This window comes from Huiozyma naganishii, chromosome 7 (assembly GCF_000348985.1).
Source record: "Huiozyma naganishii CBS 8797 chromosome 7, complete genome".
Taxonomy (NCBI): domain Eukaryota; kingdom Fungi; phylum Ascomycota; class Saccharomycetes; order Saccharomycetales; family Saccharomycetaceae; genus Huiozyma; species Huiozyma naganishii.
The window spans coordinates 524185-539904 of record NC_035928.1 but is presented as its reverse complement, the minus strand read 5'-3'; the positions used below and the strand labels follow the sequence as shown (position 1 = coordinate 539904).

General features: G+C 44.2%; 7 protein-coding genes and 1 non-coding gene across 8 annotated transcripts; 4 read left to right on the top strand and 4 right to left on the bottom strand.

The window, feature by feature from the left end:
- Positions 1–200: 200 nt before the first annotated feature.
- Positions 201–2207, top strand: AVL9 (Avl9p; the record flags this gene model as incomplete). The annotated part of the gene is made up of 1 exon (XM_022609108.1): positions 201–2207. One exon carries the CDS (start codon positions 201–203, stop codon positions 2205–2207), a length of 2007 nt encoding a protein of 668 aa, XP_022465537.1.
- Positions 2208–2839: 632 nt separating this feature from the next.
- On the bottom strand, positions 2840–2912 carry KNAG0Gtrna1R. Its single transcript has one exon. It is a non-coding gene; the product is annotated as a tRNA-Arg (tRNA).
- A 1875-nt stretch (positions 2913–4787) lies between these two features.
- KNAG0G02320 (M20 family metallopeptidase) lies at positions 4788–6476 on the bottom strand (the record flags this gene model as incomplete). The annotated part of the gene is made up of 1 exon (XM_022609106.1): positions 4788–6476. One exon carries the CDS (start codon positions 6474–6476, stop codon positions 4788–4790), a length of 1689 nt encoding a protein of 562 aa, XP_022465536.1.
- A 944-nt stretch (positions 6477–7420) lies between these two features.
- Positions 7421–9793, top strand: OPT1 (oligopeptide transporter OPT1; the record flags this gene model as incomplete). The annotated part of the gene is made up of 1 exon (XM_022609105.1): positions 7421–9793. The coding sequence occupies one exon, from the start codon at positions 7421–7423 to the stop codon at positions 9791–9793; it is 2373 nt and encodes a 790-aa protein (XP_022465535.1).
- Positions 9794–10156: 363 nt separating this feature from the next.
- HOG1 (mitogen-activated protein kinase HOG1) lies at positions 10157–11416 on the bottom strand (the record flags this gene model as incomplete). Its single annotated transcript, XM_022609104.1, has 1 exon — positions 10157–11416. One exon carries the CDS (start codon positions 11414–11416, stop codon positions 10157–10159), a length of 1260 nt encoding a protein of 419 aa, XP_022465534.1.
- Positions 11417–12335: 919 nt separating this feature from the next.
- Positions 12336–12749, top strand: CCW12 (Ccw12p; the record flags this gene model as incomplete). The annotated part of the gene is made up of 1 exon (XM_022609103.1): positions 12336–12749. The coding sequence occupies one exon, from the start codon at positions 12336–12338 to the stop codon at positions 12747–12749; it is 414 nt and encodes a 137-aa protein (XP_022465533.1).
- Positions 12750–13006: 257 nt separating this feature from the next.
- On the bottom strand, positions 13007–13537 carry AHP1 (thioredoxin peroxidase AHP1; the record flags this gene model as incomplete). The annotated part of the gene is made up of 1 exon (XM_022609102.1): positions 13007–13537. The coding sequence occupies one exon, from the start codon at positions 13535–13537 to the stop codon at positions 13007–13009; it is 531 nt and encodes a 176-aa protein (XP_022465532.1).
- Positions 13538–14038: 501 nt separating this feature from the next.
- On the top strand, positions 14039–15298 carry KNAG0G02270 (uncharacterized protein; the record flags this gene model as incomplete). Its single annotated transcript, XM_022609101.1, has 1 exon — positions 14039–15298. The coding sequence occupies one exon, from the start codon at positions 14039–14041 to the stop codon at positions 15296–15298; it is 1260 nt and encodes a 419-aa protein (XP_022465531.1).
- Between the last annotated feature and the right edge of the window lie 422 nt (positions 15299–15720).

The following is a 15720-nucleotide window of genomic DNA, read 5'->3' as shown; positions in this document are numbered from 1 at the left end:
CTTTTCAAAGATTTTCGGAATGGGTGATGAGTTCGATGCTGAGAACGTTCAGTTGGTTGTTTCGGAGGTCAAGTTTCTGTCAGGTAACTTGCTGAAATCACTCAGCCATTTCGGTTAGGCATTATTGTTAGTTCCTTTTTTGCTTATTTTGCGACGAGTACGGTTCTCTTTCAAAGCCGTCGATTAGTTCCCCGTAAACAATGGCTGAGAAACAAACAATTGTGGGCGTGTGTCTGGTCGATTTCCATCATAAACGCGGTCCCGAAGTGGAGTACTGGTATGGTTTACCGGATGGTACAGATGAAACGGACCTGTGGAAAGATTTACCTTTTCAGGCGCTTCCAGACGGTTCACATTCGTTCGAGGAAACCTTTACTTTTTTTACATTACTGTTCAATGAGAAGACGAAGTCGAGCTTGCCAAACGATGCAGCATCCTTACCTGAAGATCAACTAAACGATTACACTACATTTTTTGCCATTTCTTGCTCTAGGCAAATCAAATCTGAAGACCTTATTCGGAAAGACAAGGATGTCACAAGGTGCACGGTGCAAAAGGCCATTGTTGTTGTTTCAAGACTTCCAATCTTCAGTCAAATTAAAGACAAATTGAATATAGTAACTAACGCTTTTTTTCTTCAACACGATTTTACTGACAAGACTCTCATAAATAACCTCCACCAAAGTCTCGTTTCTCTTTATGATTCAAGTTCAGACCTTTTAGCAGATAACAATAACTTTTACGTCGGGCTGTGTTTAAAGAGGATAATAAAAGACCTCAAAAAGGAAGCATTAGTTCTTTTGAAAGCGATGTTATTGGAACAAAAGATAATATTCTATGGAAATAATGTTGAAAACTTGTCCAATTTGCAGTTTGGACTCGTTAGTTTGATACCAGAGCTCCTTTGGAATCTACAGGATTGCGGGAGTCCTCAATTAACGTCAAATAGTGCGCATTCTCAAATTGCAACATCTTTTCAATCCGCAGATCGAAAATCGGTTCATCGATTTTTGGGGTTTCCACTTCGAATTTTTGAAGAAGGTGGGTTTTTTTCTCCATATACACCACTGCAGCAACTAGATGTCTTAAGATCCGATAAATCTAAATTTTTTGTCTTAGGAACTTCGAACTCACTGCTTTGCGAACAGAAAGAATCGTTATGCGATATTTTTGTGAACTTGGATGCAAATAGGGTCGAGATTCTAAACAAGTCTATAACACAAGTTCTCCAATTGTCAACACAAGACAGTAAATGGATAGAAGGTATGGCAGCGTTAGTTGATGAGACCTTTGACGACAACAATGAAAAATCAACAAAATCCTTTCAGTATGAGGGTGGGGAGGATTGGATCCGATCACAATTCGAAGAATACCTAACTGGTTTATTTTGCAGTGTCAAGCTGCATGACTATATTACGCTAAACGAAAATAACTCGGATGCACTACAGACTATTTCAGAAGATTTGCTGAAAACAGATCCGGTGCATTTCTTCAATATGGGTTGGGTTAAAAAATGGAAAGAAACGAAGAACTTTCGCATATTCAATACCACTACAGATGATCGAATATTTGACTTATTTCAGGCAAAGCATATATGTAATGATGTCGACCCAATTGCAGCTTTTCAGCAAAAGTTCATCGCTACCTTCAGGAACATGAAGAAACAGAGGGGGCCTGCCAACCTGGAGGAACCTTCACCAAAACCTTATAAAACGAAGTCGAACGATTCACGAAGTTCGTCGGCCCTGTCAAAGAAATCATCGAATAACGATGACCCGGTTTCAGTTAAAAGCGGGGAAGAACAACAGCCAGTCAATGTTTGGAACACATGGAAAGACTACTTCAACAAGAAAAAGGCAAAAAGTAGCAGCAATGTGTCAGCGATTACTACGGACACCGAAATATCTGACAAAAATGTCACGAAAAAAGTTGATGAAACAGATTTATCCGCCACCACAGAGGATTTGAAGAGTATTCCTTCCACCAAAAATGCTATTCAAACAGCATTACTAGGATTAGGTATTCACGTTAGTCAAGAAGAGTTGAAAGAGTTTCGCGATAAAAGAGATACACCCGTTTCAATTGCGAGTAGCGACGATAAACGCATCGTAGAGGCGAATACGAACAGTAACGAGGATGAACGTACTTCAAACAGCAATGTTAATGATAGGGACTCTGTGTTAGATGTAGTCAATACATATAAATAGAAGTTGACATGTTTTTTAGAATATATGGAGCTGAGTGGAGGGGATATTTATAAAAGTATGATATTCCAAAGCTCGACCTTTTTGCTCAAGCGAAATTGAGAATGAATCAGTAGCTTAAGATCGTTTCATGTTGATATATTCATTGACCTTGATCGCTCAGTTATATAACAAGCTATTATATACATAGTTCGATATTCTCGTATGAAACTGATCAGAAGAGGTAGAGTAGGTATCGAAAACAAAAATTGTTCCTCTATAACACTTTTCCCTTCCCTAATGTTTATTTTTTCTGTTTTAGAACCACTCTCTTGTATACAACTAGATTTTATACTTACTCAAGAGAGCCAGAGAAGTATTACTTCTCTTATAGTTTTGGTATAGTCATCCCGCATTACGGATACTTTGCTCAATGTAGTATCCCTGCCGTACATAGTGACCTTTGGGCCACTTTTGTGTCCGGGTTCCCCTTTTCAGAGTCTCGAGTTGCCACCCGATCCTCTTCTTTTCACGCCACTCTCTTGTATACAACTATGAACTACTCATATACAAGAGAACCAGAGAACTATTACCATTATAATAGTCTTAATATAGTCTTCCCGCAGAGCGGATACTATACAATCAAAAAAAAAATTCTTCCCCGCCAGGACTCGAACCTGGAATCTTCTGGTTCGTAGCCAGACGCCGTGACCATTGGGCCACGAGGAACAAGAATTTATTTTTTTTAAAATTTATAATTTTAAATATATATTCTAAAAAAAAATTTAGTTAGGTCCTATATTGAATGTACTGGTCGCTGACGGGATTCATCATCATAAGGTGAAAGGACTTATATAAAAATTGTATTAGCTTCTCTAAACAGAACTACGTAGTGTACATAATACTATCTAGAGATATCTTCAAGTATATTTTTCCAGTGAAAAGTACCGTTGTGAAAATTCTTCCTTTTCACATGAGACAAAAAGGTACTTATCTCCAGGAAGATTATAGGGTTTGGACCTATAATTTCCAACAAGGCACATAATTACGCTATTAAAAACAAGAAAAAAGAGACACAAAAGGAAAGAAGAAAAACATGAAAGAAAATTTGGACAACAATAATAAGCGTTGTATCGTTTTTATGCTTAGTTAAAAAGAAGAAAAAGAGAGGCATTAATCATGAAGAGATATTGTGAAACATTTAAGTTCTATTTCAAAACAGAGTTATTACTTTTGTTGTTAATGTTACTTTACAAGTATATGTTAGTTCATATTCAAATATTCTGTCGTTGCCAAAGTAGAATTAAAGACTACGACACAAAGACTTATTGCTTAATTATGTTATAGTTGAAAATAGCGTCTTTTGTTGGAATTCCGCAGATGACTACAGAAATGCGGTAAGAAGTAAAATTAGAGATGCTACAATTGAGGTAGTGGTCTCGCCAGCTGTCATTCACGCGTTTTTACCCAGATTCGGTAGTAACGCGTAAAATGAAAGCTAACACAAGCCAAAACATTTCCTCTTTTGTTAGGAATAGCCGAATAGGAAAAGTTTTGCATCGTGGACGAAGTGGTTTATTTATCTCAGAATTAACCATATAAAAGCACACGATATAGCTCGTTTCTCTCGAAGAATTTTAGCAAGATTAATATTTGATTTTATATTTTATTTAGAGGTTTCTTTCTCACTACGGTGAGGGCAAGAATTCCTATAATACAGGTTAAACAACTACATCCTGAGATGTCTTGGTCCAGATGAACAACCAACAACAAGCTAAGATCCTTCGAGAGCTTCGATCATCTTTAGATACAAATCTACAAAATTCATTTTTTGTGTAAGATAGCTCGGATTCTATTTTATGGTTTTTAATATGCTATAAATTATACAAGGGCTTAAAATTATTCTGAAGTCTCGTGTGAGGATAAATTTGGAACTCCCTTTGGAAATGGACTCATGACCAGTTACCCTATCCAATACAGTACTGTGAACTATTATAAACCCGACATGTGAGTATACGAACTCGAGACATGCGGATGGTCCGTTATCCGGAACATTTATAAACCCCAAGGTATCTGCACCGACATCTTTCAAGACCGTCTCTAAATCCAGGACCCAACTAACGAACGAGTCTTAGACAAGCAAGTACAGCTGATATAACTACATACTTTACGTATACGGCGTAAATACACAATATCAGAGTCTTTACACAATTTAATTAATCAGAACCGACTTCAGCTCTTACATCTTGCTTCTTTCACACGTTTGTTCTCTCTAAAAAGGAAACATAAGGAAAGGAAATGTATAAAGGAAGTGAGACAAGGTTCCAATAGACGATATCTATGTTCATAGGTCCTTCAAATCATCAAGCTCTTTAATGTGGTTCCAACAAAGTAATAATTTTACCAGGATTTTTTGCTTTGAAAAATACATATTTATAAAATCCAGCTTGGATAGTTTTACCCCAACCAACGCCGGTCGCTTTAAGATATAATAACACTCTACATCTGAAAACAAAAAACGTCAATTTCTCTATTATAACAACCAACTGCTGTAACTCTCACTCCATATATCACCCGATTGACACGCACTGTTATCCAACCATCTTACTCATCGTGAAACGAGCTCACATTGATAATAAACTCATATACAAACGCAATCGCTGATAAGTGCGATTTCATGTTCATGTTTTCATTGACGGAATGGACGTTACTCAGAAGACTACCTTTGGAGGTAGACCCAACAAATCTGTATATGTTATCGCTGAGGTTCCAATAGTGCTTCGTGTCTGTATTCCCCGGGAAGACACCAGTAGTGACGTATAACTCTTTATTTTCGCCTGGAAACATATCATTTTCAAACAAGTTTTGGATGGTACCAGCCAAAACATCCCATAAAGGACCATCACTTGGTGAGACCGGAGACGGCTGTAGAGGTTTTTTCATAGGAATGTATTGAATCACTTCGATATACCCGTTCTCGGTGGGTGGCAACAAGTATGTGCCATTGAATAAAACACCATAGTTCTGCTTAAGAGCAACACTTTCAGTAATGTCAATAGCACTTTGAACGGTTGCCTCGACAGAGTCATGCATATCAATCCTGTAGTTAGTAATGACTCTAACAGTTTCTGGCAGAGCATTAATCTTTGTACCACCATTGATAATGTCAATAGCTTGTGTGGTTCTGATAGTGTCACGCCATCCTTTACTGCGACCGAGAAGTGCACTTAACGCTTCATTTGCAGCGCTACTCGTCCCAGCATTCAAGATAGCTTCTTTCAATTTAGGGTTAATAGTAGTCGAATGTTCAGCAGTGCACGTCAATAAACCAAATATGGGATTGTCTGGTTTAAATTGGAAAGGAAATGGGTTATCTTCGAGCTTATTCACCAGTTGAGCGGCAACACCGATAGTAGTATGATCTGGTGGTGCTGAAGAGTGTCCACCTTTCCCAACCACGTGTAACTCAAGAGTGACAGTCCCTTTTTCATTTGGGATTGGGGTGGCAATGTACAGCCCGTCCTCAACCTCGACGATACCTTCCCCCTCATCAATAATGATGAGGACTCCGTTACGACCATACCGTTCATCCAGAATGGGAGCCATTCTTCCAGAACCCATTTTGCCACCAGACTCCTCGTCAAAGCCAATTGCCAGCAAAATTGTTCGTTCAGTAGCATATCCATCTTCCAAGAGTTTCTCAATGGCTTCAAATTCTGATAATAGCAAATTTTTACAATCGTTAGAGCCACGGCCCCATAACAGATCTGTGCTACTTTCGTAGTACCCTGAAAATGGTGCATATTTCCATTGATCAATAGTGTCTTCATTCACAGGTACCACATCTTGGTGCGCCATGAACATTGCCGGCTTTAGCGTCTCATTTGTACCCTTCCATGTGTACAGTAACCCAAGCTGATTGACCTTCTCCAACTGTAGGTGTTCATGAACAAGCGGGAACGTCTTTTCCAAATATTTGTGAAAGTCGATGAAAGCCAACCATGGCTCAAGAGATTCTTCGGGATCCGGAATATAATCACCTACATCTGTCTTAATCTGAACCGCTTCTGACAGCCTTTTAATTGACTGTTGCTTATACGATTTGTCATGTAGAATTTCATGAACGGAACCATCAAATACAGGTTTCAATGGTTCAATCTTCCGACAAGAAGGTCTTCTAAGGGTTCCGCTACCACCTCTCGATGGCGCAAAAGAAAGGAAAAACAACGTACCCAAAGGTAACAAAATCAACCAGTACCTTGCCAACCAAGTCTTGTCTTGGATGAAAGCCATTTTCTTCCGGATATGACCAGTTAGTTACCTTGCTGAGTACCTGATAAAGATTCCAATATTTGACTCAAAAAAGAGAAAAAACAAAGGCACATATTTATCTAATGATCTCAATGTTTGAACAATCGGTTTACCAAATCTTCTTTACTTATCGTGCATAATCTGAGCGAATGTGTTGGGGAATCAAGTCTTCTGTATTAGAGAAAACCACAGTATCATCCAGATATCGCCTTTTTTTTGACTTCCAAGCTTGAAAATCATTATCTCATATTCTAAAAGATCTTAACACTACAGCATTGGAATGCGTGGCTGCACTGATAAAGCAATGCCAAGCACATGAAACTACACTCACCCCACCGTTACTCTCACTTACACCGTACAGCATGGATTTCCCTGTCTTATCTGATAAAGCCATACTTGAGACATTTCGATTATTTTTTTTTCTCTCTCCTTTTTTTTCCTATCTGTCTTGACACATTTCCGCCACAGTTTCCAAGTAGTGGCTTTATCCAGGTTGCTTTTATTGCAACAAAAAAGAAAACAGAAGCAACTAGTTATTATGCATGATGAGATAAGTACTTCTAAAAATCGAAGCTTTCTCCTGACGTGTGGCGCGTCGTATCTTATCGTCTGCACTTATGTTTCCATTGTGCTCACCACATTTTTATCTTCCACAAGACAAACCTCTGCCACATCTGGGAAAGTCTCACTCGGAGCAAAATATGTCCTAACTCGTAGTATTGTGGTATTCATTATCGTCAATCGCTATGTTTGACTCACCTCTTGGAAGAATGAAGTAATCAGATCAAAATTTTGCCGAGTATAATTACTTGACGGTTTTTCATTTTATGAAACCTCTTGAATATGTCTTTCGCTTCTAAGGTTCATTTGAATATGCTCACACACAGTAGCAACATAACAAAATTAAGATACTTTATTACAATTGAATGAGTATTCCAAGTGAGGAAGAGAGCGTTCACACTTTGGAGGATGGGGAGGTCCATTACGTGAAACATGGGGCCAATATTATATCGTATGATACTTCTTCCACCATAGAAAAAACAAAGGGGAAGACAGGTGTTGTAGTCGAATCTGTGCAATCATTCGTTGAGGATGAGGAAGAAGAAGATGATGGCTTGGATTGGGAAGGCGATCCAACAGATATGAAAAACTCGCCATACGCACAGGTTAGGGCAGTTGTTCCAGTCGGCGATGACCCAACAATTGAAATCAATCACTGGAGAACATGGTTTCTGACTACTGTTTTCGTTATACTCTTTGCTGGAGTCAACCAGTTTTTCTCCCTGAGGTACCCATCGTTAACAATCAATTTTTTAGTAGCTCAAGTTTGTTGCTATCCTATAGGAAAGCTACTCTCGTGGTTACCAGACTGGAAATGTAAGCGCTGCCATTTCTTCGATTTGAACCCTGGTCCTTTCACCAAGAAAGAGCATGCCATTGTTACAATCTCTGTCGCCCTGACATCGAGCACAGCATACGCTATGTACGTTTTGAACGCACAGACTGCTTTCTATAAGAAGAAGCAAAGCGTCGGCTACCAGTTTCTGCTCGTCTGGACTTCTCAAATGTTGGGATACGGTGCAGCAGGGTTAACAAGGAGATGGATTGTGTACCCAGCTGCCTGCGTCTGGCCACAAACATTGATTGCTGTTTCCCTTTTCGATTCTTTGCACAATACTGCTATCGACAAGACTATTGTCAACGGTTGGAGAATTACGAGATACAGGTTTTTCTTTTTTGTTCTCCTTGGTAGTTTTGTTTGGTATTGGGTCCCTGGTTACCTGTTCACAGGGTTGTCAAATTTCAATGTCATCCTATGGGGTCCCAAAACTAGGAATAACTTTATTGTCAACACGATTTTCGGTGTTAAGTCCGGGATGGGGCTCATGCCAGTGACTTTTGACTATACCCAGATCTCTCAAGCGCTAACAGGTTCAGTCTTTGCAACTCCATTCTACGTCGTTGCCAACACTTACGCTTCCGTTTTCATCTTTTTCATGATTGTTTTGCCCTTCCTTTATTTCTATAACGTCTGGTACGCCAAGTATATGCCGGTCATTTCTGGTACCACGTATGACAACACGGGTAAATCGTTCAATGTTACGAAAGTGATCAATCCAGACTTCACAATTAATTTGGAGAAATATAAGAAATATTCGCCCATCATGGTTCCATTTTCGTATTTGTTGGCGTATGCCCTAAATTTTGCAGCTGTTGTGGCTGTATTTGTGCACTGTGGTCTGTATCACGGCAAAGATATCATGAAGGGGTTTACCAATCGTTTCCACGGTGGTCGAGACATCCATACGAGGACATACTTGAAGAACTACAATGATTGTCCTGACTGGTGGTACGGTATTGTTCAGGTTGTGGTTGCCGGTTTAGGGTTTGCGACGGTCTGTGGTTTTGACTCAGGACTCCCAGTCTGGGCCTTTATCATTGCCATTATGTTGTCTTTGGTCAACTTTATCCCTCAAGGTATTTTAGAGGCAATGACGAACCAACACGTCGGTTTGAACATCATAACCGAATTGATCTGCGGGTACATGTTACCCCTGAGACCCATGTCCAACTTGCTGTTCAAACTGTACGGGTTTATTGTGATGAGGCAAGGTCTTGAGTTGTCTAGAGATCTGAAACTGGGTGTGTACATGAAGGTTCCACCTAGGTTACTATTTTTCATTCAAATGTACGCCACCATTATATCTGGTATGGTCACCGTCGGTATCCAGGAATGGATGTACGTGCACATCGACGACGTCTGCTCGACGACCCAAAAGGATGGATTTATCTGTGCCAACGGTCGTACCATGTTCAATGCATCCATTATTTGGTCTCTCCCCAAATATCTGTTCTCCCCACACAGACTGTACAGTCCCCTAATGTGGTTTTTCCTAATCGGTCTGCTTGTGCCTCTGGGAGTGTACGCAGCGCAGCGTGTGTTCAAGAAGAATCAATTCTTGAAGCATATCAACACTCCTGTGTTCTTCACTGGGCCTGGTAACATCCCACCAAGCACACCATACAACTACACATTGTACTTCGCGATGGGGTACATGTTATTCACAATCCGGAAGCGGTTCCCACGGTGGTTCAACAAGTACAATTTCGTGATGGGGGCCGCTGTGGAGACTGGGGTGGCGATTGCCGTGGTTATCATCTTCCTGTGTGTGCAGTACCCTGCGGGGAACATAAAATGGTGGGGGAACACCGTGTGGAAGAACACATACGATGGGAAGTACAAGACGTACTATACTTTGAAGAAGAATGAGACCTTTGGCCCTCAGAAGTGGTGGTGAGATGATACCTGCATGTACCTTTCTTATGGTATTATTTTTCATTTTACCTTTTATTTATGTATTTCTTATGTTCAAAAATACTGACCTTCGCCTGACGCAGTGTGTACTCGTCCTAGTCAAGGGGAAAAGTCAGTAGTCGTGCGTATACACACATACATATGTCTAATGAAACCGTTGGTAATTGGAGAAAAAGAGAGAGAGAGGGAGAGAGAGAGAGAGATGAATGAAGTGGATTAATGATTATACATACACGACGGTTGGATGAGGATAGCGGACAGATGTTCCCAGTAGACGAAAAATATACAGTACTGTGTCTTCTTCGCGTTCGCCTTTGTCTTTCCTTCCCGTGCTGTTCCTGCAGTTCTACTGGAATTCGTTGGCGTAGTGGACTGCTTGGTTTGCGTATTTGGAGATGGCGTCTTGTTCTTGGCCCTGCTTGTCCTCTGCTGGCTTCTCGACTCCGCCGTCCCTGCGGATTTGTGCCTGTGCATGCGCCTGCGCCTGCGCCTCTGCAGCCGCCGCGGTGGCTGCGACGACTTGGTCGTCGAACGTGGCGGAGGTGTCTATCTGTCCGTTTGTGCCGCCGATTTTGTGGAAGTCCAGAATCTCCGAGTACATCATGACCCTCCAGGTGTCTACTGGCAAATCTGCGTCGTTGAAGTGCCAGTCGAATTTTGTGTCTGCGACTGGTTCATCTGTAGGGTCATGGTAAGGTGCCAAGTACGGGTGTGCCAATGCCTCCGCGGAGGTGATTCTCTTCTTTGGATCGAACACGAGCATCTTTGCTAGCAAATCTACCGCATCTGGTTCCACTGTCTTGAACCTGTCGTGGAAGGGCACCGGGTCCCTGTGCGGAAGCGAGGTGACGAATTTCAAAGTGTTCTCTGAGCAGATGGTGTTAATGACGTCCTCTGGGGGGGACCCCAAGAGGTCTGTAATGATGGAGAATTGGTGGACGTGGTCCTTACCTGGGAACAGCGGTTTCCCCTCGATCATCTCTGCGAAGATGCAGCCAGCAGACCAGATATCGACCTCCACGTCGTACTTCTGCCACGTGAGCATAATCTCCGGTGCCCTGTAGTACCTTGTCGAGACGTACCCTGTCATCTGCGGGTCCTGGATCCTCGCGAGCCCGAAATCGCAGATCTTGAGGTCGCAGTTTTCGTTGATAAGGATGTTACTTGGTTTCAAATCTCTGTGGATGACCCCAGCCGAATGCACGTACTTCAAACCCCTCAAGATCTGGTACAAAAAATATTGCACAAACTGTTTCTCCAAGGGCCTTGTCTGTAACAACCTGTGCAAGTCGGTCCCCTGCAACTCTGTCACGAAATATATGTCTTCCAGTGGCGACAGGAAGATATCCTGCAGACATATCAGATTCTCGTGTCTCAGGTGTTTGAGCAGTTTCAACTCCCTGTACGTCCGTTTCGCGAGCACTGCCGTTGAAAACGGCTTCATGATCTTCTTTATCGCCACGGGCTGTGCCGTCAGCGTATCTGTTGCAGAACACACCAGCCCAAACGCCCCCATCCCGACCGGGTTCAACCCTGTGTACCTGTTCGTAATCTCGAACACTGTCCCGAAGATCTGCGTCCTCACAAACTCCTCGTGTGTAGCCATAGCGTGTCTGTGTGTTGCACTCCTGGTTGGGTCTCTTGCCTCTTCCTTCCCTGGCGCAGTGTATCTACAAGGCAGTGTCTGTGTCCCCCCTCGAGCCCTCCCCTCCACGTTGCGCAAGGTTAGCACCCGTATCCTTCAAAGTCTTTTTGCCATCCTCGAGGCACTTACTAACCCAGCGCAACGCCGCCACCCGGCCACACACGCCACCGACGCCCTGTGGGGGGAAGAGAGAAGAGAAAAGAAGACCCTCTTGCTGGTTCCCTCCAGATCTGCCGCGTGCGGGCTGGCCGGGTACCCCCGGGACGCGAAACGCGCAGCGGATTCCCGCCCGGGGCGCGTTTTGTTTGGCTTTTCGCCAGGCGGGCTGTTTTTTTTCGCTGTGCTCCGAAAGGACCAGCACGGTTCCCCGATCGGGACACCGCGCGGGCGCGGCCCAGCGGGCGACGCGAAAACGGGGCAGCACCCGCAGAAACCGTGGAACACGCCCTCTCCGCGGCTTCTCTCCGCGGTGCTAAAAATAGCACACCCGCCGCGGTTCTGGACACACACGCCTTCCCAAAGCGGAAACAGTTTTCTCGCTGAGCGCAGCGCGGTGACACATCACACAACAAACAAACAAACAAACAAACATAGCACGCACGCACTAAGCGACGCAGCACGGGTTGCCCAGCGCAAGGGCACGTTTTGTGGTTCTATTTGCACTGTCAACAGACACGCACCTCTGTGATTACGCGAAGCGCGCCCGCTGTGTTTGCTTTCGCTGCCTTTCCAGTTTTTCTCGAATATATAAACTCACGGCCAGTTCCTGCAAATAGCATTTCGAAACTTCTCCTTCTGTCTCTCTCATATAATAGAAAAAAAAAACCAAGAACAATCTATCTTCAGTCACTCGCTTTACTCAAACCCTAACTTTCCAAAAATGCAATTCTCTACCGTCGCCACCGTTGCCGCCGTCTCTGCCGTCGCTGCCGCCCAATTCAACTCCACCACCACTGCCACCGCCACCTCTTCTCAAACCACTTTGGTCACCATCACCCACTGTGAGGACGACAAGTGTCACGAGACCGTCTCCCCAGCTTTGGTCTCCACCGCCACCGTCACCGAGAACGAGACCGTCACCAAGTACACCACCTGGTGCCCAATCCCAACCACCGAGGCCGCTGTCCCAAAGAACACCACCGCTGCCCCAGCCCCAACCTCCCAGGCCACCGCCTCCAAGAACGGCACTTCCTCCAAGCACACCATCTCCTCCACCTACCAGGGGGGTGTTGCCGCTAACGCTGTCCCAGCTGCCGGCGCCCTTTTGGCCGGTGCCGCTGCTTTCCTATTGTAATAAGTTTCTTTGTTGGACTCTAAATCTACTACTCATTATGTATTCATAAGCGTGCTGAGGGGTGCATCCTCTCACACGCCAAGACAGGTGTATTAAACAAATAAACATTAATCTAATATAGAACATTATATATAGCAAAAGACAAGCATTCTACTACTACTACTCTACCGTTACTACCGCTACTAAACTTCTCATAGAAGATAAATTTGATTCAATTAATTACTTACTTATATATTTAGTACGTACGGTTTGCACAATTACAAGTGTGCCAAGACCTCCTCGACGGAGGTAACGGTGACGTCGCTCGCTGGGTTCTTCTCAGAGGCAGCGTATGTGACCACGCCGTCCTTGACAATGACGGTCCATCTCCCGGACCAGAAAACGTCGTCGCCGACTTTGAACTCGTACCCAAGCGACTTGACGAACTTCGCCACTGGGTCAGAGGCGAACTTCAAGTGCGTGGTGTCCTTGACGCCAAGACTGCGCGCCCACGCCTGGTTGGCGAACGGGTTGTCCACCGTGACAACAACAACCTGGTCGACACCTTTATCCTCGACCAACTCCTCCGCGTAACTGACGTACCCTGGGATGTGCGAGACGGAACACGTGGGGGAGAACGCAGCGGGAGCACCAGTGATCACAACTGTCTTGTTGTCCTTGATCAGGTCAGCCCACTTGACACTCTGCGGCATCTTGCAGGCCTCCTGGTCAGCATCCTTGGGGGAGATGGCGATGTACTGGAACGAAAAGTCCCCGGTTGGTAGTGGTTTGTTCAATTGTGGAGCCATTATTGTGTGTGTGTGTGTGTGTGTGTGTGTATACTGTTCTGTATTCTACCCTAAACCAGAACACATCCCATCAGTTGCAATTGAACACCCCTCCGCAGGGCCCCTTTTATACATCCTGCCCTCCGCATCTCCCAACCGCATGCCACCCCCTACACGCCAGCACCCTTCGTTCCCACTGACTAAGAGGATGGGCCCGCCAGCAGTAATTTTTTTTCCAGAGAGGAGGTTGCGGTGCACGGCCTGCTGCGTTCTGTTTAGGGCTTTGTGCGAGAGTGAGGGCTTCGGGGTGCGTCCTGGGATTAGTAATTGCATGGGGCATCCATCGCCCAGTGGTTGACTGATTACAAATGGAGGTGGTGTGGCAGCGGTGGCTGGGGTGCCCGTCGAGTATATATTGCAGCGGATGATGGGTGTGTGTGTGTGCAATTGATGCCGGTGGGGATGCGGCTTGGGGTGCGTTGGTCGTGAAGGGAGACAGGCTAGAGTTGCGTGGAGGGACCGATGAGAGTTACCGTTGGATCGGAGGAGTTTTCTGTTGGGGGTGAGGTGTTCGTGAAGTTTGCACCCAATTTGTTCACCACTGATGAGAGTGAAGGTGGTTGGGAATTCAGTGATAGGAACCCGAGAGTGTTCCAATGGTTGGTGGACTACTTGAACGGGTACACCACGGTGCTCTCCATCGCAACAGTGCAGCAGTTTTTGAATATACAGACTGACTTGCTTTTCTACAAACTGGACGATGTGATGAGGACCATCAAGAACCAAATGCCGTACCATCTCGTGAACGTGCAGGGGCAAGAGTTCAAACTGGCGAAACATCATACCGTTTGCTCAACGTACCAGTGGGAAAGTGCTATGTACGTAAGGGATAGGTCGCCGAAATTGTTCCAGCTCGTTTTGGATGCACTCGACAATGTACTCGATGTGCAGACGCTCTCGGATTCCCTCAGGGAAACACTCAGAGGAGAATGCAGGTTCTATAACCTGACGAGACCGGAACAATTACTGGTGAAATGTTCCACTGGTGTTAACCCGTACGACGACGCCCTCTCGGAGATCACAATCAGACTCGCAGATATAGATAAATCGGGGGTCAGTCTCCACCGCGGGTCGAACTTGTGTACCAACGAATGCACAGCAACGTCACCACCCTCGGAGGGGGACGCGGACGATGAGGGGAACGAGGCAGAACCAGCAAAGAAGAAACAGAAACATGCAAAAGTGGAAAGAACAGCTTGGGATATTGTCAAGTATAGCAGACCACTGGTGGATGACCACCCGCACGAGTTGATTCTCCAACCGGGACAAAATGGTAGTACACTCGTTTTCAACAAGTCAAATAAGATTATCCACGTGGACGTCACGGGCCCCGATATTGCACAGTTCGAAACTAAATTCAAGGATCTGCTCATCAGGGAGAAAGTTGATTTGAACGACTACAAATTCAATTTCCCATCACACCGCAGAGGCGCCAAGGGTGATCATCTCGTCGTCCCCGCGTGTGTCTCCATTTGTGACTTAAATATCAACAAGATTAACTGCAGTAACATCGGACAATTGATGTCCAGCACAAAATGCTCGGAAAGAGTCCACGATTTCACAGACATGAAAAGACTAGGGTACACTTGTGGCCTGGCGCTGCATTTGAACAACTCTCTGTGGAAGTTGGGCGTAAGGAATGGGGAAATCATGATGATCGCTATCAAAATCGATTCATCCACTAACCTTCAAGAACACAACAAGAGAATAGAGTTTGTTTAATAAGCAAGGGTTATTGGGCGAGTACTGCTGTGATCACACACTCACCACTACTATGTAGTATTCATTGTGGCATGCAACATTCGTTGTAATTATATTTATTATTTTTTCGCATAAGCTGGGACTCGAACGTGGGACTCGATACTAGGTTTTACCTATTTATTATTCCTCTAATTTCAACAGAAAGATGAAGCTGGTTTGGTCTAACACGACGTAACTCTTGTGAGAAATGTACTGTCGAAATACCAAAAAAAACTAATAAATCTCTTTGTAAAACGGTTCATCCTTATGCAGGGGAACTGCTGATCATCTCTGTATTGTTTCAAATTGACCAAATGTCCACGGGCGTTAACCCGGGACCAAATCTTTTCGGAAAAAAAGTTGAATTTATGGAAAAGATTTGATCACGTGAAAGACTTAACATT